Raw genomic sequence first — 22,850 nt, forward strand, 5'->3', positions numbered from 1 at the left:
CTGACCAGGGGAATCCAGGTGAAAGCTATGATCCCTTATTGATGTCAATTGTTAAATCCACTTCAATCAGTGTAGATGAAGGGGAGGAGACAGGCTAGGGTCCTTTTTTTTCAATTTCTGCCTGACTGACGTGCCCAAAGTAAATTGTCTGTTCCTCAGGCCCTGAAGCCAGGATATGCATAGAATTTGTACCATTGGAAAGAAAACACTCTGAAGTTTGTAGAAATGTTAAAATAATGAAGGAGACTATAACACAATAGATATGGTAGGAGAAAATCCAAAGAAAAACCAACCAGATTTTTTATTTTGAGAGAGCCCATGCTTTTCCAATGGAAAGTATTGGGAAATAATGAAATCTAGCTCCCAGTATGCAATTCCTATGGTTTCCACTGGGTGTCAGTAGTCTTTGTTCAATGTTTCAGGCTTGTTTCTTCCAAAACGAGTAAAAATAATGAGTTTTAGTACAAGCGCATCTGCTTGGAAATTCGTGTGTGTGCGCCATGAAGACAACGCGTACCTGCTAATATCGCTTTCCTATTGAACATACTCCTTTCCGTATGAAATATTATAGTTTGATTACATTTTAGGGTATCTGAGGATTAAATAGAAACTTATTTTGACTTGTTGAAACAAAGTTTAGAGGAGATTTTTGGATTCCTATCTTGGCATGTTGAACGAGTGGATTACTGAAATCGATGGCGCCAACTAAATTGGCTTTTTGGGATATAAAGAAGGATTTTATCTAACAAAACGACACTACATGTTATAGCTGGGACCCTTTGGATGCCAAATCAGAGGAAGATTTTCAAAAAGTAAGTGAATATTTTATCGCTATTTGTGAATTTATGAAAACTGTGCCGGTGGAAAGAATATTTTGATGTGGGGTGCCGTCCTCAAACAATCGCATGGCATGCTTTCGCTGTAAGCCTACTGTAAATCGGACACTGCAGTTAGATTAACAAGAATTTAAGCTTTCAACCGAAATAAGACACTTGTATGTACCTAAATGTTTAATATCCATAATTCTTCGGATTATTTATGTGAATTGCGCGCCCTCCAGTTTCACCGGAAGTTTAAAAATGTTTTAAAGAAGGATTATTAAGCCTTGAGATAATTGAGATAAGGATTGTGTGATTCAGAGGGTGAATGGGAAAAACAAAAGATTTAAGTGCTTTTGAACGAGGTATGGTGGTAGGTGTCAGGTGCACCTGCTACCATACTGCAACACTGCTGGGTTTTTCACGCTCAACAGTTTCCCCTGTGTATCAGGAATTGTCCACCACCAAAAGGACATCCAGCCAACTTGACACAACTGTGGGAAGCATTGGAGTCAACATGGGCCAGCATCCCGATGTCCCGACAAATTTAGGCTGAGGGCAAAAAGGGTGCGCAACTCAATAGTAGGACGGTGTTGTTAATGTGTTGCACACTCAGTGTATAGTCTTGTGAGTGTGCATCGAGACAGTGCCGATAGTCCAGATATATAGGCGTATCTTGTCATAAGCTCAACGTGACCGCAAAAGAGAGAGCTTGGAATGTCTGACTGAAATACGGGACAAATTTGTTGATAAAATGCAGGATGTGCTTGTTTAGTTGTGGGACAAAGGGCCAAAATGCGGGACTGTCCCGCACAATCCGGGACATGTGGTCACCCTAGTCACTAAGGCCTAGTGTGTGTGTGTGTACTGTAGGTGTGTGTGTAGTATTGTAAGCAGTATCCAGTTTGATTATTCAGGGCCAGACAAACACAGCTGTTCCTTTCACACACTCGGATATGACAGAGCTGGAAACACACACACACACACACACACACACACACACACACACACACACACACCACACACACACACACACACACACACACACACACACACACACACACACACACACACACACACACACACACACACACACACACACACACACACCACCCTATCCCAAACCTTAACCCTTAACTTAAATAACTTAGGATTTTGGCAATGAAGCTCATCTGCTTCCCTAGAGTCAGATGAACTTGTGCAATCTATGTAACCTGACGGTATAGCCCGATTGAAATTCAATGTCCCCGCGTTTGCTGAGACTGCATTCACGGTAAACGCTCCATATGTTGGCTCAATCGGAAATGACCTTTACATTTCAATAGCTCTTTACCGCTGATCTTCCGCGATACAGAGTCAATGGAGCCCTAAGGAGGCGAGAGATGCATAGCAGCATGTGAGCACACGCAGGCACGCACCCATCACTCTCACACACACAGTACGTACACAAACACGTAGCAAATGTGTGCATGTTTTATCCTTGCAGTATGGGTACTAAGACAAGTGGCAGTGTGTGTCGGCACACAGAGGAGTGCATAGTTCTGTCTTATTGTGTGTGTTAGAGAGAGGGCGACAACCCCAGCATATGTGTCTTTGTATGTGTGCGCTTGTGTGCGCTTGTGTGCGTACATGTGTGTGTGTGTGAGAGAGAGAGTCTTCTCTGTAGTGTCAGTTCTTTGATCAGCCTCCCCCTGCTCGGGAGCCAACCCCTGGTGTCTTGGAGGCAGATGAAACACTGTGCTTCTATCCTCCCTCTCTCTCTCTCTCTCTCTCTATCCGGGGCAACCTCACAGTCATAGAACACCTACTATCTATCTATCTTCTCTTCCCCCCTTCCCTCTCTCCTCTCTCCTCTCTTCTCCCTTAACAAGTGCTCCTTACCCAGCCTTTCATCTCTTGTTGAACCAGTTTATTTATTAACAGGCCTTGATGTTTTATTATATATCGCCTTTATCAAAATGTGTGAGAGGATAGGCAACTGTAGAATATGGGAGAGGATAGGCAACTGTAGAATGTGGGAGAGGACGGGCAACTGTAGAATGTGGGAGAGGACGAGCGACTGTAGAATATGGGAGAGGATAGGCGACTGTAGAATGTGGGAGAGGACGGGCGACTGTAGAATTTGGGAGAGGATAGGCAACTGTAGAATATGGGAGAGGATAGGCGACTGTAGAATATGGGAGAGGATAGGCGACTGTAGAATGTGGGAGAGGACGGGCGACTGTAGAATTTGGGAGAGGATAGGCAACTGTAGAATATGGGAGAGGATAGGCGACTGTAGAATGTGTGAGAGGACGGGCGACTGTAGAATTTGGGAGAGGATAGGCAACTGTAGAATATGGGAGAGGATAGGCGACTGTAGAATGTGGGAGAGGACGGTCGACTGTAGAATTTGGGAGAGGACGGGCGACTGTAGAATGTAGGAGAGGACGGGCGACTGTAGAATGTGGGAGAGGACGGGCGACTGTAGAATGTGGGAGAGGACGGGCGACTGTAGAATGTGGGAACGCTGAAGGGTGTTTGACAATGAACAGCAGAACATTTGCCAAAGGAGCTGACACATTGTCAAAATAAACTCTCCATTAACGATGCATCTCACTCTCTCTCTCTCTCTCCCTCTTCCTCCCCCCTCTGTCCCGCTCTCCTCACCTTTCTAAAGGTTTCCTGAGTACAGGGGACCAGTCAGCCAAGGGGAACTATGGTCTGTTGGACCAGATCCAGGCCCTGCGTTGGCTCAATGAGAACATCGGCCATTTTGGGGGCGACCCCGAGCGCATCACCATCTTCGGCTCCGGCGCCGGGGCGTCCTGCGTCAACCTCCTCATCCTCTCGCACCACTCCGAGGGTAAGGGGCACACTGGTGGGTTACATTCATATTTTATTTGATTTACTTCTCAGTTCTTAGATGACTTACTCTTACCCGGTAGAACAAGTGTACATGGATACACTATCTGGTTACTCCCAAGGATGGATTGGTTCAAAGTGACTTCAGAGTGACATCGTCTTATTCCCCATAGAATACCAGAGCCAAAAGTAGTGCACTGCGTAGGGATTAGGGTGTCATTTGAGGATAAACATTTATTTTGGGAGCAATGTGGTCCAACGACCTGTAGGGAAACCTTGACACACACACACACTCCTCTGCTTTGAGCATATTATACTGCCAGGTATACTCTGACCCCTCTGAGAGAGAGAGAGAGAGAGAGAGAGAGAGAAAGAGAGAGAGAGAGAGAGAAGAGAGAGAGAGAGAGAGAGAGAGAGAGAGAGAGAGAAAGAGAGAGAGAGAGAGAGAGAGAGAGAGAGAGAGAGAGAGACTGTGTCGAGAGAGAGACTGTGTCTCGAGAGAGACAGAGACTGTAGAGAGAGAGAGAGGGACTGTAGAGAAAGTAAGTATTTTTCTCTGTGTGTGTGTGTGTGTGTGTGTGTGTGTGTGTGTGTGTGTCTATACATGAGACTGTGAGTAAACAACCAGTATAGTATGTGCATGTCTTCCTCTCCTACCCTAACATACATGTCCTCTCCTCCTCTCCTACCCTAACCTACGTGTCCTCTCCTTTCCTACCCAAACCTACATGTCCGCTCCTTTCCTACCCTAATCTACATGTCCGCTCATTTCCTACCCTAACCTACATCTCCTCTCCTACCCTAATCTACATGTCTTCTAATCCTCTCCTACCCTAACATACATGTCCTCTCCTCCTCTCCTCTCCTACCCTAACCCTACATGTCCTCTCCTTCACTCCTACCCTAACTTACATGTCCTCTTCTCCTCTCCTACCCTAACCAACATGTCTTCTCCTCCTCTCCTACCCTAACCTACATGTCCTCTCCTCCTCTCCTACCCTAACCTACATGTCCTCTCCTCCTCTCCTACCCTAACCTACAGGTCTTCTCCTCCTCTCCTCTCCTACCCTAACCTATATGTCCTCTCCTCTCCTACCCTAACCTACATGTCTTCTCCTCCTTTCCTACCCTAACCTACATGTCCTCTGCTACCCTAACCTACATGTCCTCTGCTACCCTAACCTACAGGTCTTCTCCTCCTCTCCTCTCCTACCATATCCTACATATCCTCTCCTCTCCTATCCTACCCTAACATATATGTCCTCTCCTCTGCTACCCTAACATACATGTCTACTCCTCCTCTCCTACCCTAACTAACATGTCCTCTCCTCTGCTACTACCCTAACATACATGCCATTTCCTCCTCTTCTACCCTAACATACATGTCCTCTCCTCCTCTCATACCCTAACCTACATATCTTGTCCTCCTCTCCTACCCTAACCTACATGTCCTCTCCCTCCCCTACCTGTTACGTTTCCGAGCAAGAAAACCAAAAATTTTGCTCAAACAGAAAGGGGGACTAACAAAGCGTCACTGACAACACCAAAACGAAACAGGTGGGTTAAGGAGGGGTACTGAAATATACTGCTCAAAAAAATTAATGGAACACTTAAACAACACATCCTAGATATGAATGAAATAAATAATCTTATTAAATACTTTTTTCTTTACATAGTTGAATGTGCTGACAACAAAATCACACAAAAATAATCAATGGAAATCCAATTTATCAACCCATGGAGGTCTGGATTTGGAGTCACACTCAAAATTAAAGTGGAAAACCACACTACAGGCTGATCCAACTTTGATGTAATGTCCTTAAAACAAGTCAAAATGAGGCTCAGTGGTGTGTGTGGCCTCCACATGCCTGTATGACCTCCCTACAACGCCTGGGCATGCTCCTGATGAGGTGGCGGATGGTCTCCTGAGGGATCTCCTCCCAGACCTGGACTAAAGCATCCGCCAACTCCTGGACAGTCTGTGGTGCAACGTGGCGTTGGTGGATGGAGCGAGACATGATGTCCCAGATGTGCTCAATTGGATTCAGGTCTGGGGAACGGGCGGGCCAGTCCATAGCATCAATGCATATGCATATACACCAGCATATGGTCTCACAAGGGGCAATGCATATACACCAGCATATGGTCTCACAAGGGGTCTGAGGATCTCATCTCGGTACCTAATGGCAGTCAGGCTACCTCTGGCGAGCACATGGAGGGCTGTGCGGCCCCCCAAAGAAATGCCACCCCACACCATGACTGACCCACCGCCAAACCGGTCATGCTGGAGGATGTTGCAGGCAGCAGAACGTTCTCCACGGCGTCTCCAGACTCTGTCACGTCTGTCACGTGCTCAGTGTGAACCTGCTTTCATCTGTGAAGAGCACAGGGCGCCAGTGGCGAATTTGCCAATCTTGGTGTTCTCTGGCAAATGCCAAACGTCCTGCACGGTGTTGGGCTGTAAGCACAACCCCCACCTGTGGACGTCGGGCCCTCATACCACCCTCATGGAGTCTGTTTCTGACCGTTTGAGCAGACACATGCACATTTGTGGCCTGCTGGAGGTCATTTTGCAGGGCTCTGGCAGTGCTTCTCCTGCTCCTCCTTGCACAAAGGTGGAGGTAGCGGTCCTGCTGCTGGGTTGTTGCCCTCCTACGGCCTCCTCCACGTCTCCTGATGTACTGGCCTGTCTCCTGGTAGCGCCTCCATGCTCTGGACACTACGCTGACAGACACAGCAAACCTTCTTGCCACAGCTCGCATTGATGTGCCATCCTGGATGAGCTGCACTAGCTGAGCCACTTGTGTGGGTTGTAGACTCCGTCTCATGCTACCACTAGAGTGAAAGCACCGCCAGCATTCAAAAGTGACCAAAACATCAGCCAGGAAGCATAGGAACTAAGAAGTGGTCTGTGGTCCCCACCTGCAGAACCACTCCTTTATTGGGGGTGTCTTGCTAATTGCCTATAATTTCCACCTGTTGTCTATTCCATTTGCACAACAGCATGTGAAATTTATTGTCAATCAGTGTTGCTTCCTAAGTGGACAGTTTGATTTCACAGAAGTGTGATTGACTTGGAGTTACATTGTGTTGTTTAAGTGTTCCCTTTATTTTTTTGAGCAGTGTACATTCATGGGAGTGTCCATTGAAAGTTGACTAGCAACAACAACTGGGACCTAAAAGACACCCACCATGAGATCCACTATATTTGACCCAGAACATGCAAACTCAATTAAAACCCACACCAAACTTAAAGATAGGAAGCAAACCAAAAAGTGTAGAAAAATGAAAAGAGGGAAAATGTATGTTTTTCTAGAAATCAAATAGGAAGAGCCAACTAAAGGTGTTAACCCTGCACATCTCTCAAGACAACTGGAGCACTTGGCCAGCCACTCTTAAATAGCACCTGGGCAGCATAGTTGAAACACCTTCCCACTAACAAGATGACAAACCAGCACAGGTGTAACTGACTAACGAGGTGACACCAATCGGTGCGCCCTACGTGCTAATGTTCTTTAAGTCCAAACTCAAAACATAAATGGAAAAACCAAAACCTGTGACATACCCTAACCTACATGTCCTCTCCTCCTGTCTTCTCCTACCCTAACATACATGTCCTCTCCTCCTGTCTTATCCTACCCTATCCTACATGTCCTCTCCTCCTGTCCCTTCCTACCCTAACCTACATGTCCTCTCCTCTCCTACCCTAATCTACATGTCCTCTCCTTTCCTACCCTAACCTACATGTCCTCTCCTCCTGTCTTCTCCTACCCTAACCTACATGTCCTCTCCTCTCCTACCCTAATCTACATGTCCTCTCCCCTCCTACCCTAACATACATGTCCTCTCCTCTCCTACCCTAATCTACATGTCCTCTCCTCTCCTACCGGAACATACATGTCCTCTCCACTCCTACCCTAACCTACATGTCCTCTCCTTTCCTACACTAACATACATGTCCTCTCCTCTCCTCTCCTACCCTAATCTACATGTCCTCTCCTCTCCTACCCTAACCTACATGTCCTCTCCTCCTGTCTTCTCCTACCCTAACCTACATGTCCTCTCCTCTTCTACCCTAATATACATGTCCTCTCCTCGCCTACCCTAACCCTACATGTCCTCTCCTCTCCTACCCTAATCTACATGTCCTCTCCTCTCCTACCCTAACCTACATGTCCTCTCCTTTCCTACACTAACATACATGTCCTCTCCTCTCCTACCCTAACCTACATGTCCTCTCCTTTCCTACCCTAACTACATGTCCTCTCCTCTCCTACCCTAACCCACATGTCCTCTCCTTTCCTACCCTAATATACATGTCCTCTCCTCTCCTACCCTAACATACATGTCCTCTCCTCCTGTCTTCTCCTACCCTAACCTACATGTCCTCTCCACTCCTACCCTAACATACATGTCTTCTCCTCTACTACCCTAACCTACATGTCCTGCCCTCCTCTCCTACCCTAACCTACATGTCCTCTCTACTCCTACCCTACCCTAACCTATATGTCCTCTCCTTTCCTACCCTAACCTACCTGCCCTCTCCTCCTCTCCTCTCCTCTCCTACCCTAACCTACATGTCCTCTCCTCCTCTCCTATCCTAACCTACATGCCCTCTCCTCCTCTCCTACCCTAACCTACATGTCCCCTCCTCTCCTACCCTAACATACATGCCCTCTCCTCCTCTCCTCTCCTAACCTACATGTCCTCTCCTCCTCTCCTCTCCTAACCCACATGTCCTCTCCTCCTCTCCTCTCCTAACCTACCTGCCGTCTCCTCCTCTCCTCTCCTACCCTAACAAACATGTCCTCTCCTCCTCTTCTACCCTAACCTACATGTCCTCTCCTCCTCTTCTACCCTAACCTACATGTCCTCTCCTCCTCTCCTATCCTAACCTACATGCCCTCTCCTCCTCTACTACCCTAACCTACATGTCCTCTCCTACCCTAACCTACATGTCCCCTCCTCTCCTACCCTAACATACATGTCCTCTCCTCCTCTCCTCTCCTAACCTACATATCCTCTCCTCCTCTCCTCTCCTTACCTACATGTCCTCTCTTCTCCTAACCTACATGTCCTCTCCTTGCCTAACCTACATGTCCTCTCCTCTTCTACCCTAACATACATGTCCTCTCCTCCTCTTCTACCCTAACCTACATGTCCTCTGCTACCCTAACCTACATGCCCTCTCCTCCTCTTCTACCCTAACCTACATGTCCTCTCCTACCCTAACCTACATGTCCCCTCCTCTCCTACCCTAAAATACATGTCCTCTCCTCCTCTCCTCTCCTAACCTACATGTCCTCTCCTCCTCTCCTCTCCTTACCTACATGTCCTCTCTTCTCCTAACCTACATGTCCTCTCCTCGCCTAACCTACATGTCCTCTCCTCTTCTACCCTAACCTACATGTCCTCTCCTCCTCTTCTACCCTAACCTACATGTCCTCTCCTCCTCTTCTACCCTAACCAACATGTCTTCTCCTACCCTAACTTACATGTCCTCTCCTCCTCTTCTACCCTAACCTACATGTCCTCTCCTCCTCTTCTACCCTAACCAACATGTCTTCTCCTACCCTAACTTACATGTCCTCTCCTCCTCTTCTACCCTAACCTACATGTCCTCTCCTCCTCTTCTACCCTAACCAACATGTCTTCTCCTACCCTAACTTACATGTCCTCTCCTCCTCTCTTGTCTCGTCTCATCATTGACTCGTCTCCTCTGCTGCCACTCACCCATACATTAAAACCAGTTCTCTCTGCTGTCAAACCCATCTTCATCTTAATCACCGTCCTCATCGTCATCTAACACCAGCCCTCCAGACTACAACTCCTCCACCTGTCACTCAAAGCTTCCGGGGTGCCAGGTAAGGAACACTCTCGCTCCCCACGGGCAACACCAGTCGTGTCATCCCACCACTCAACAAATCAGCTGTGGCGTGATACACGTGTTTATGGAGGAGAGGTGGATGAGAGGCGAGGGAGAGAGGAGGGGGAAGGGGGATACAGGTTGTAATGACTAGAGTGGGAAAGGGAGGAGAGGGGAGAAGAGGGGGGAGGTAGCAGAAGGGAAGATGCATTGAGAGAGGGAAGGAGGAAAGAGAGAAACTGATTAGGATTTAGGATGAAATATAGATGAGTCACCTCTCTCCCCTTTCTCATACTTTCTCTCACTATCAATTCTCACTTACTTCCTCACACCTCTCTTCAACTCACTCTCCTTCTCTCCTCCCGCCCACGTCTCTCTCTCGCTCTCTCTCTCTCTCTCTCTCTCTATCTATCTATCTATCTATCTATCTATCTATGAGGAGTAATGCTGAAGTAGCAGGTCAGCTGAGCCACGCGCTCCCTGATAGTCTTCCCTGGGAAAGAGGCTCTGCTCTGCGTCACTGCTTAATTATTCACCAGGAATCTACAGGAGAGGAAAAGAATGTGGAGGAAGAGAGCAATACAAAGGAGGAATAGGGGGAGGAATGAGAGCTCCCCCCTGTAACGAGGCACCACAGTAGTTCGTTTTCACCGCAGGACAGACAGAGAGAGAAAAAGAGAAATCTGTGGAAAAGAGGAAGTAAATGTGTTTCTTTAATAAGAGGCAGACTGTGCAGTCCCCCATCGATTCCCTAGTCTGGGCTGAATCTCATACAGTATCATCTCAACGATGGAGTTTAAAGCGCATTACTTTCTATCTAATTTGTTACAGTGACTAAGATGGAGGGAAAATGGAACAAACGTTCACAACCTAACTAAGTATTCTTTAGAATATTAGCTTATCTTTTCTGGAAGAAAAGTAGACCAGGAGAAGAAAGCCACTTTAGACTATAGAGACGCAACCTTGGCTGCCACTGTAATAATCAAACATGTACAGTACACTTTGGGCCGTATTCAATTTTCGGACACATAAAAAAGGGAATATCCGCTCACCTTTTTTCTATGTGTAGGATCTTGTTTTGTCCTTCTCCTGATATTACATTGGACTTTCATAAAACCTCCTCCTTTCAGATTCACTTGTCTAACTTCTCCTTCCACTCTCTGTCCTCCAGGGTTGTTCCAGAGGGCCATAGCCCAGAGTGGCTCAGCCATCTCCAGCTGGTCGGTCAACTACCAGCCCCTGAAGTACACCAAGATCCTGGCCCGGAAGGTGGGCTGCAGCCACTCAGAGACGGCAGAATTGGTGGACTGCCTGAGGAAGAAGAACTTCAGGGAGCTGGTGGATCAGGACATCCAGCCGGCACGCTACCACATTGCCTTCGGACCCGTAGTGGACGGAGACGTGGTGCCGGATGACCCTGAGATACTCATGCAGCAGGTGGGATTGCTGGAGCAGGGGGTGGGTGTGTTGTTGGGGGTGGGGATAGGGTGGAGGTTAGTGTGGGTATATTAGTCATGGCACTCTGACTGCAGAGACAGAGGTTTTCTATTGGTTCTGATGAAATCTCACTGCCAGAGTTACCAAGAGTAATGTAAAAAGATAAAGGTTATGATAAGACATTACTATAATGGTTAAGTGTAATTTAAGACAGGTTTATATTTTATGCTTTTTGGTGTTAATAGTGCTTTTCAAGGAGCCCAAAGTGCTTAAAATGTTATGAGGCAGCAAAATCTCATCCTCTTCTAATGTCTATGCACCTAACATGTCCTTCCCTCGTTTTTCCACAAGGGGGAGTTCCTGAACTATGACATCCTGATAGGAGTGAACCAGGGAGAGGGGCTGAAGTTTGTAGATGACAGTGAAGACAATGATGGGATCTCAGCTGCAGCGTTCGACTACACCATCTCTAACTTTGTGGACAATCTCTATGGATATCCTGAGGGTAATGGTCTCTATATCCCTACTAATTGTAAACTGTCATTGTTAAAACATATTGATTCAATGGTTGTAAAGATGGGGAGAGGTCTGTCCGTGATAAAGAGATGGTCTGCTTTTTTGACACTACACTCCACAAAGCAGATCCTGCAGGCTCTAGTTTTATCTTATCTTGATTATTGTCCAGTCATATGGTCAAGTTCTGCAAAGAAGGACCTAGAAAAAGCACTGACACACACACACTTATCCCACCAGACATGCCACCAGGGGTCTTTTCACACTTCCCAATTCCAGAAAAAAATTCAAGAAAACGTACAGTATTATATAGAGCCATGATTTCATGGAACTCCTCAAGTGAACAGCAAACCTGTTTTTTTTTTTTTTAAAGCAACACCTCGCGGCACAACGCCTCTCCCCTATTTGACATAGATATTTTGTGTGAATGCACTGATATGTAGGCTACGTGTGACATTTTAAATGTATGTAGTTCTATCCTTGAGCTGTTCTTGTCTACACATTTTCTGTATTATGTCATGTTTTGTGTGGACGAGTAACGGCTGCAATCGCAACATCTAATGGGGATCCTAATAAAATACCAATACCAATTAATGTGCAGCTTTTTATAAAGTATTGAGTAAAGTAACAATATAATATATAACCTCTAGAGAGGAATGATGTGTCTCAAAGCCAAGTTCTGTGGTTTACTATTTGGTAAAAACGTCTCTTTAACCTTCAATTCACTATCATGTGCCTTTTTCTCTAACCCCACCCTTTCCCTCCCTTTCTATAATCTCTATCTCTATTTCTCTTTCCCTTTCTCTACTCTCTATCTCTATTTCTCTTTCCCTCACTCTCTCCCTTTCGCTCATCTTCTGGCTCCATCTGTATCTCTCTTTCTCAACTTCCCTCTCTTGAACTTTCACTCTCTCTTGTGTCCAACCTCCCTCCATCCCTCCCCTCTCCCCACTCTCCCTCTCCTCCCACCACCCTCCTCCCTCTCCTCCCCTCTAGGTAAGGACATCCTGAGAGAGACCATTAAGTTCATGTACACTGACTGGGCCGACCGTGACAACGGAGACATGAGAAGAAAAACCCTCCTCGCCCTGTTCACGGACCACCAGTGGGTGGCGCCAGCGGTGGCCACGGCCAAACTGCACGCCGAGTTCCAATCTCCTGTTTACTTCTACACATTCTACCACCACTGCCAGACGGAGACACGGCCAGAGTGGGCGGACGCGGCCCACGGGGATGAGATCCCCTATGTGTTCGGGGTGCCCATGATCGGAGCCACCGACCTGTTCCCCTGCAACTTCTCTAAGAATGATGTCATGCTCAGTGCTGTAGTCATGACGTACTGGACAAACTTTGCTAAGACGGGGTAGGTAGTGAATGGTAGAGGGTAGAAGGTAGAAAGAATGGGGCTTTGTTTGGTTTGCTCTTTCTACTCTTGAGGACTATTTAATTTAGGGCTCAATTTAAACCATATCACCAAAATTCAGCACTATAACGCGCTTGAAATGTAAAGGTAATTTCCAATTGAGCCAAACTGCAGCTAACCCATAAGAATCTAAGCCCTGTCTAAGCCAGGGGGGTTCCACTAAGCTATATGGAATTGTTTTAAGAAGGTCATACCAAGGATTTAGATTTTTGATTTTGAAGTATCCCAAAAATTTGCTGAAAAATAATTTTGGGCCTTACTGCTATTAGCCCATACAAACACATTGAATAACATATTCATTAAATAGAACAACAGATAGTGTGTTCTGAAGCGTCTGTCCTACATCCGAGAGATATAAGAAAGATCAGGAAACATTTATTTGTCTTTACATGTATTTAACACCTTATTTTGGGTACTAAACAGTCTCCACATATACTTTCATTAAAAAAATTCAACTGGTGCCGGGGGACCTTCAGACGAGTCTTGTGAGGTGTGTGGGCGTCCGTGCGAGAGTAAACGCTACACTACAGATGATTTTGTGAGAAGACCGATTTCCGGGATGTCTCATGGTCTGACATACTCCGCTCCAGCTCTGTCGCCTTTCACCGCAGATGCGGAAGTGCAACATAGGCGTATGAGGTGGATTGAGAAGCATCCAATTTCTGGGGACGTGGACATCAACCTTAAGGGGTGAATGCAGTCTCCGCTAAGGCAGGAATTTTGCAAAGGCAGAGTTGATTGGCCGAGACCGAGACATGCGCGGACAGTGGCTGCATCAATTCAGGTTACAAGTATAGGCCTAAGGGATGACAATCACTGAATGTCATTCATTAGACTTTTGGGGTTTTGTTACAGATGTTTCTTTCCATTCCTCATATTATGTGCACAGTGCACGGTATGGATGCAGGAATTATTTTAGAGTGAATGAATACGTGTCACAACTGTCGGAAGGATTAGACCAAAGCGCAGCGTGTTGAGTGCTCATCTTCTTTTAATAACGTATAAAGTGAACACTTAAACAAAATTAACAAAACGACAATCGACAGTTCCGTAAGGTACACGAACTATACGAAAAACAACCACCCACAAACCCAAAGGAAAAAAACAGGCTGCCTAAGTATGGCTTCCAATCAGAGACAACGAAAGACACCTGACTCTGATTGGAAACCATACTCGGCCACACATAGAAAATGAACATAGAAAATGAAAACTAGAACAAATCCCCATGAAACAAACCAACCCCAAAACACACAAAAACAATACCCCCTGCCACGCCCTGACCATACTACAATGACAAATGACCCCTTTTACTGGTCAGGACGTGACAATACGAGCAGATAGCCAGGCTTACAGGAACTTTGCCTTGTGAACTGATCGTTTGACAGATCAGATTAAAACATCATGACTGGTTGTGTTTATGTCAAAATAAAAGGTGATACATTTTAAAAGTGAAATGACAAAACTTTAGGACTACGCCCACATAGATCCTACTGAATTAATAGGGATTCTATAGGTAATTCTATGATTAGGCCCATAAACAACAAAATAAATGGTCATGCAATTGTTGTCATGCAAGCATGTGCACACATAGGAGGTGCCACACCCGGAATAAATTAAATCTACTTTCACCCCCGACTATACACTTGAAGTCGGAAGTTTACATACACTTAGGTTGGAGTCATTAAAACTGGTTTTTCAACCACTCCACAAATCTCTTACCAAACTATCGTTTTGCCAAGTCGGTTAGGACATCTACTTTGTGCATGACACAAATAATTTTTCCAACAATTGTTTACTGACAGATTATTTCACTTATAATTCACTGTATCACAATTGTAGACCTCCACAAGTCTGGTTCATCCTTGGGTGCAAATTCAAAAAGCCTGAAGGTACCACGTTCAGCTGTACAAACAATAGTACGCAGGTATAAACACCATGGGACCACGCAGCCGTCATGCCGCTCAGGAAGGAGACGCGTTCTGTCGGATAGATATGAACGTACTTTGGTGCGAAAAGTGCAAATCAATCCCAGAACAACAGCAAAGGACCTTGTGAAGATGCTGGAGGAAACAGGTACAAAAGTATCTATATCCACAGTAAACAAATTCTGTATTGACATAAACTGAAAGGACGCTCATCAAGGAAGAAGTCACTGCTCCAAAACCGCCATAAAAAAGCCAGACTACGGTTTGCAACTGCACATGGGGATAAAGATCGTACTTTTTGGACAAATGCCCTCTGGTCTGATGAAACAAAAATATAACTATTTGGCCGTAATGACCATTGTTACGTTTGGAGGAAAAAGGGTGAGGCTTGCAAGCCGAAGAACACCATCCCAACTGTGAAGCACGGGGGTGGCAGCATCATGTTGTGGGGGTGTTTTGCTGGAAAATTATGTGGATATATTGAAGCAACATCTCAACACATCAGTCAGGAAGTTAAACTTTGGTCGCAAATGGGTCTTCCAAATGGACAATGACCCCAAGCATACTTTCAAAGCTGTGGCAAAATGGCTTAAGGACAACAAAGTATTGGTATTGGTATTGGAGTGGCCATCACAAAGCCCTGACCTCAATCCTATGGAAAATGTGTGTGCAGAACTGAAAAAGCGAGGAGGCCTACAAACCTGATTCAGTTACTCCAGCTCTGTCGGGAGGAATGGGCCTAAAATTCACCCAACTTATTGTGTGAAGCTTGTGGAAGGCTACCCGAAACGTTTTACCCAAGTTAAACAATTTAAAGGCAATGCTACCAAATACTAATTGAGTGAATGTAAACTTCTGACCCACTGGGAATGTGATGAAAGAAATAAAAGCTGAAATAAATCATTCTCTCTACTATTATTCTGACATTTCATATTCTTAAAATAAAGTGGTTATCCTAACTGACCTAAAACAGGGAATTTTTACTAGGATTAAATGTCAGGGATTGTGAAAAAATTTGTTTAAATGTATTTGGCTAAGGTGTATGTAAAATTCCAACTTTCAACTGTATGTAAGAAGCTATAAAATGTATTGCAATTTTGAGGTAATTTTTTTCATGTTTTAATGTCAAATTCAAGAGGTTGTTTAACAGTGAAATATACTATAAAGTGTCTGTGTGTAATAACTTTGGAATACCTTTGATTTAAATAATTTAAATGAGATTTGTATTCATTTCTCCTCTAGGGACCCCAACCTGCCGGTGCCTCAGGACACCAAGTTCATCCACACCAAGCCCAACCGCTTCGAGGAGGTCATCTGGACCAAGTTCAACTCCAAGGACAAGCAGTACCTCCACATCGGTCTGAAGCCCCGCGTCAGAGACAACTACCGAGCCAACAAGGTGGCCTTCTGGCTGGAGCTGGTCCCTCATCTACATTCCCTCCATGACGAATTCCCCCCCACCACCAGGCTACCTCCAGGCAGCACCCGCCCCCCCGGGGTCCCCTGGAAGCCCAAACCACGCACCACGGGCCACCCCTACCCGACATTCCCTGACCCCGTGGAGCCCTACGGATCAGAGCGGCCCAGACTGGACCTCTTCCCCGGTGACACACGCGATTATTCCACAGAGCTGTCGGTGACAGTGGCAGTGGGGGCGTCGCTACTCTTCCTCAACATCCTGGCATTCGCAGCGCTCTACTACAAGCGGGACAAGCGGCAGGAGATGCGGCGCCACCGGCTCTCCCCGCAGCGCCATGGTGGGCCCGCCAATGACCTGGCACACAGCCAGGAGGAAGAGATCATGTCCCTGCAGATGAAGCACTCGGAGCACGACCCACACCACGACATGGAGCCCCTCCGTCCCCACGACATCCTGCGGCCTGCCTGCCCGCCCGACTACACTCTGGCCCTGCGGAGGGCCCCGGACGACGTGCCCCTCATGACCCCCAACACCATCACCATGATCCCCAGCACCATCACCGGCATGCAGCCCCTCCACCCCTTCAATACCTTCCCCAGCACCGGCCACAACAACACCCTGCCCCACCCCCACTCCACCACACGCGTATAGTAAAGCTAGAGCTCCCCCTGGGGGACCGGTGGACCAACTACTACGCGCTCTGGCTCCCTCTCTATGGATATCTCTCTCTCTCTCTTACTCTGTTTCTCCAACCGTCAGCCTGCTGCCCTCATGCTGTGTACTTCCTACAGTGCCACCTGTTGAGGTTAAGTGGAAGTGCAGCTGAACTGCAGGGGCAGCAGATGTTAAGGGGGGACATTGAGACATTTAGAAACTATTTTGATGGGGTCTCATATTCTCTGACTCTGACAACCCCCAAACCTTCCCAGAGGACGATCCTCTTACTGTGCTTTTCATTTTGTTGTTTTTTCATCCCCCTTTTTATCAATTTCTGTGCTGTAATAGGGTTGAAGATAGTTTTTTTGGGTGTTGGGTAAAGTGACCTCTGATATATTGGAAAACCTCTATCTCTCTACTCATGTCATCTGCTTACTTGATATAGTGTTTTCTCTTTTCTACATCCATCTCTTTCCCTCTGTAGTTCTAAACCCCCCTCAAATGAACCCCTCAGCCCACCCTTAGGAATTGTTGGGAGTCTTTTTCATACAAGGCGTACAGTACATACAGTTAGCATCTATCATGAAAATATTGATATTCTGATATCGTCCTTCTACCAGCATTCTTGGTGCCAAGTACTGTGTTGTTTTCCCATAGGAGGGAACTGAGAGAGAATCAAGAGTGTGGAGCTGTATCAAGATAGCCTACTGACTGTGTTCATGAAAAGTGCCAATTTGGCCTATCTTGTGTGCTTTTTTTCTTTGATTGTTTGGTTGTTGCTTTCAGTTCTTATTTTTTTGTGGAAAGAATTTTAAGTATATAGATATATAGTTATATATAAATGTGTACAAAGAAGAAGATATATAAATGGTTTTCTCAGTGGGGATCTATGCATGAATTATTTTTTTAAATGATGATGGGGAAAGGACACTGGATAGTCAATGTTTCCACACGTCTCCTGTTTTAAACCATTTCTATCTCTATTTCATATGCTTTTTTCTTCCTATTTTATTCTTCAAAAACAAAAAAATGGAGGCAATTAAAAAAAAACTGCACGGATGCTTCTTTGATTTGCACAATTATCCTTTACAACAAGAGAAACCTGACTGGAACAAATATGAATAAAATAATGATCATACATCTTGAATATACAACACATTCCGTATCATCACCATCTCCCATGTTCATTGCTTACTGTCTACTATTGCACTATAGACCACATGCTACGCCAACCAAATCAACTACCCAGTAAATCAAATCAACCTTTATTCTTACAACACATTTCATACAAAGCAGGTGCAAACCAATGCGACCACATATCAGTCGCACAGAGACCCCACTCTCCCTGCTCTGCTATCGTCATCAGGCCAGGGCCCCTGAGGGCCCCTCTTATGTAATGTGAGATATTGGTGCCACTCTAGCAGCTCTGTCTTTGTCTCGTAATAACCAGGCCATCCACTGAGCCTTGGGCCCCTGTCTCTCTGTGAGTCATTATGGCAGGCATGGAAGCCATAATCTGCCACTGAAATGGCATCCTATTCCCTATTGCACTACTTCTGGCCAGTCAGGCAAAAAGTAGTGCACTATAGGCATTAGATAGGCATTAGGGTGTTGTTTTGGACACATTTCTAGAGGTATTGGTGTCCATTATGCTCTGGTCAAAAGAAGTGTACTATGTAGGGGATAGGGTGCTGCAGGTAGAGATATTGAAGGTACATACAGTACTCAAGTCTTGGAGGCTCATAGAACGTTACTTTCCTAATTCTGTTAGTAGGAAGGAGAGAAAAGGACGTTCTCACTCTCCCTCCTTCTTTCACACATTCTGTCCTATCTTCGCCTCTATTTCCAGCACATGCAGATTTTGTTTGATGAGTGAGTGTGCGTGCGTGCGTGGGTGTGTGTGTGTGTACGTACATGTCAGCACAGCTTCACCGGGGCAAGGGTAATTAGAGTGCATGGAGAATGATGGAGGGAGACAGAGGGAGAGAGAGAACGAGAGAGAGAACGAGAGAGAGAGACAGACATCTCAACTCAGAGGCTCATCCCCATGATGTGAACCCGCACTCCAAAATAACATCTCTCCAACTGCTTACACACACACTCCTCCATTCCTCCCACCATTCCGTTTTCCCTATCCCTTTCTCCTTTCCCCCACCAGTAAACACCAACATTTAACTAACTAGGCGTAATAGCTACATGAATGTGAAGAGTTGAGTAGAACTCACATACTTTTCAACTCATGACTTCGCTGTGTACAGTCATTCAACCCTGCATCTCCTGACCCTTAATCCCTGACCCCTCACCCTGCTGACTCTGTTGCTCCCACAACCCCTTAGCTCTACTGCTGTGTATGTAACTCTAAGCACACTGAGCAAGACTGGGGGTCTGTCAGCCAGGCCACGGTCTGTGATAACAAAGCTGGTAGAGGACCTTAGACCAAGAGGCAGCAAAGTGATCAGTTGTTGCCGGGTTTTAGTTTTTCTTTTTTTAACAGGGAAAAACACATAAAAGTCGAGGTAAAGTCTATTGATAAAGCACCTGACTGTAATGCTCTAATATGGCCAGTAGAGGGGGCCGACGGGTTAATATGATTAATCCCACTGAACAGAACTGTAGAGCTGTGAGTGAGAACCCACAGTGCACTGTATCCTCTATGGGAAACCGTTAGCGACCATGTTGTGTCTATGCTTGTGTTTAGCTTTTAGACTTTTCTTTGGTTTCTATTTCATTACTGCTTGAGGATTGTGGAAGTTGAGGGGAGAATGTGAGAGAACACAGTGGTAGAGTCAGACTGTGTTAGCCTACTGAGAGAGACCGTGTGTGGTGGGGAAATGGGGGAATGATCAGCTGCACAATATACTGTAACATAGACTGGACTGGGGTTGTGGTCAATGGGAGCTAGAGAAGGACTCAACACAAGCTGTATTCTTGGACTAGAAGAAGAAACCTGGGAGAGAGACTCAAAGCATCCAAGTCATCATCACAACCTTAAACACAGGGGAAAGGTTGTGATGATGTGACTGGTCAACTGGGACAGTGGACAGACTTATTTCATCGATGGGAGCGATCCGAGTCTGTCCTATGAAGAGTCGTTGTGCCATTAGATCCTAGTGAACTATTTTATACTTATTCATGTGAATAAGAGGGCCATGGGATGTCGCAGAGGAAACTACTGCTAGTACATATACAACAAAACAGAACTTCAACCAATAGAAGAGCGACAGAAGCTATTTCCTTTTTTCTGTTGTTTTCCTTGACTATTTTATAGGTTTACACACTAGAGGGCGCCATGGTGACACACAATCACCATAACAACCTATCTGTCAGCCTCTGAACATTCGGAATGTGGAGGAATACATTGTTGCGTGACACAGAGACACGTCAAAAAAGAGGAGCAAAACTGTACATTTTTAAGTGTAAGAACAAACAAACAGGCAAAAATATTTGTAAATATTACGTTTCTTGTTTGTTTTTTTCGAGTGAATGAAATGACTTTGTGACAACAGAGACAACAGGTGCAAGTTGATAAGGGGCCACCAGCTAGTATTGTACCTTCACTGTACACCATTTGAATATATTCTCTGCTGTACTCTTTCGAAGGATTCAGGAAAGTCAGATTCTAGTTCTATTAGCCCCGTGTTGTCAGTGCAGGATGTAACAAAGTTGTGCAGAAGTGGGTAGACAATGGACATTCAGGACAAAGTCATAGAGTTGTCTATGTAGCATCTTGACTCCTCAACCTGTGAAAGCACTAAGCAAACACTGTAGCAGGGATACTGACCCATTCTTACTCTGTGCTGTTGTTAATATGGTCTCTATCCCACATTCAAATGGGACATGCGTAACTGCAGGCCTTTATTAGATGTCTACCACACGTGCATATCTGTATGATGATGCAGGATACCTTAAAGGCGGAATCTGTCATTCCCACTTTCCCCTATGGCAACTACAATGCAGGGACACTTTTACCGGAAATTAAAGTTACAGAGCGCACCTTTAAAAACAACCGTGTGGCTTCTGGAGTCTGGATATTCACTCCCTGTTGACTTTGGTATTGTAGCGTAGCCCCAAAACCACAGGGGGATAAAGAAACGAGGGCTTTATGTAACCTAAGATGCCTCTGATCTAGCCTGGTCCCAGATCTGTTTTGGCCCTCTTCCCAACTCCTACGGTCATTGTCACGACTAGGAGTTGACTACACAGCACAAACCGATCTGGGACCAGGCTACCTCTTATCCTCATTGGAAATCACATACTGCGGGTGGGTCACATGTCCCCCTGAATACACTGCGTTACGTACAATATCTGTATGTGTCCTGTTCATGTAGGTTGTGCTACATGACCTCATCATAAGCTATTGGTACAGCTACGCTTGCCTTCCGGGTGGAGAGATGTGGTGGGAATGAGTTGCTTTGACCACTGCACGCCTAGTGGCCAGACGGTTGGACGACATTACAAGACATGCATAGGTGTTGACCTGGAAGTGAGTGTGAGTGTATAAGTGAGAGCATGTGTTAGGATAGCTAATGTGGTGTGTATGTGTTAGGTGTGTACTCCATTTTGTTGTAGCCTTGGTTTGGACTTACACAGAGTTTTAGATATCTAGTGTTAATTTAAGATGACTTTGAAACAACTGAACCAACCCCCAAAAAATCCATATTGGATTTTAATGTATTATTCCTCGCACTCAGACCATGAAGAAAGTCATTATTTTTGGTCCAAAACCAATTCTGTTGACAGTGTGTTGATTTTCAATGATAAATCAGTTGTTAAAGGATTATAAAGCAGTTATCATAGTTTTATAGATTTGCCGGAGCGGTGCTCTGTTGGAAAAACACCTGAAATAAAAGGGGCAGTACGTAACAATGTTTCATGTAGGTGAATTTCCTGCTTTGCTTGTGACTACGTGTCATGGTTGACCGTCTAAACAGAGAAAGGTTTGTATATGTTATGGTCTATGTACCTGAGAGTTCAGGTAAACTGAAGCACATGACCAATATCCCTGGGAAACATTCGGAGTTCGGTGTCAGTTCGGCCTGCATAGCAACATTTGCACCTGTTGTCTTCTTTTTCATTTCTTTATTGAATTAAGAAACCCAAGACTTGAGATGAAGAAAACATGTTAAAAATCAATTTAAAAAAAGAGCATTATTAAACAGGTAAAATAAAACTATATAAATAAGGTGATGATATTTCTGTTTAGTTATGACACACTGTATGCTGTGATTCTGATGCGGGGCACATAAAGACGTTCATAGCCAGGCTGTCGAGTACGTCTCTTCATTTACCTAACGCACCCCCTCAACTTCATTCACAAGACTGCTTCTTCCATTAAAGCCCCACAAAAGCAAAAATTCACTTTTTTCAGCTGAAAGGATCTCCAGAGTTTACCCATGATGTTGCACAATGATTTAAGCCAATAAGCCACTGTTTTAGTCAAAGTGTGATATGGGCTTGAAGTGGGAAATCCGAAGTGGGAAAGTGTTTCCCCTTTGAGATGACGTGCTAATACTTTTCACACTACGTTTCTTTTCAGGACTGGGTTTTATTTGCATGTTACCACCCACCAGCATGGCATTTCTTTATTTTGTTTACCCCCCGTCTAGGCCTACTATATATAGTAGTAACCTCAAGGGGTGCGAGGCCAAGAGCACAAATCTGTAGGAAGTATTTGGATATCATAGGATATCATCATCGGGTCTCAGGTGGAATAAAATGATTTGGTTGACCCTTGAATGGTATACTTAATTTTATTCCAATCAAATCTTTGAGCCAAAGAGAGGTTAAGGGAGGATGGATAGATTTCCAATTCAATAAAATCCTTCTGCGGGCCAACATGGTGGCAAAGGCAATGCCATCTAGCTGTCTATTGGTCAGGGAAGGATTGCTGTTTGGTACTCCAAAAATAGCAATTTTTGTGCCAGGTTGCAACTCTGTTACATGCTTC

General features: G+C 45.4%; 1 protein-coding gene across 3 annotated transcripts in view; it reads left to right on the forward strand.

Annotated features, from left to right (window-relative positions):
• Positions 1 to 22,165, forward strand: part of LOC106577771 (neuroligin-2) — a 314,603-nt gene extending 292,438 nt beyond the window's left edge. For 2 of the 3 annotated variants that reach the window (XM_045701405.2, XM_045701404.2), the window contains 5 exons: positions 3,478 to 3,678; positions 10,700 to 10,965; positions 11,317 to 11,470; positions 12,475 to 12,841; positions 16,069 to 22,165. In XM_045701405.2, the coding sequence (XP_045557361.1) occupies positions 3,478 to 3,678; positions 10,700 to 10,965; positions 11,317 to 11,470; positions 12,475 to 12,841; positions 16,069 to 16,897 (1,817 nt within the window). In that variant the 3' untranslated portion in view covers positions 16,898 to 22,165. The remainder of the gene's footprint in view (positions 1 to 3,477; positions 3,679 to 10,699; positions 10,966 to 11,316; positions 11,471 to 12,474; positions 12,842 to 16,068) is intronic. The other variant, XM_014156101.3, reaches the window with a different exon arrangement.
• Positions 22,166 to 22,850: the final 685 nt, after the last annotated feature.

Source organism: Salmo salar, chromosome 18, assembly GCF_965601325.2.
Source record: "Salmo salar chromosome 18, fSalSal1, whole genome shotgun sequence".
NCBI lineage: Eukaryota > Metazoa > Chordata > Actinopteri > Salmoniformes > Salmonidae > Salmo > Salmo salar.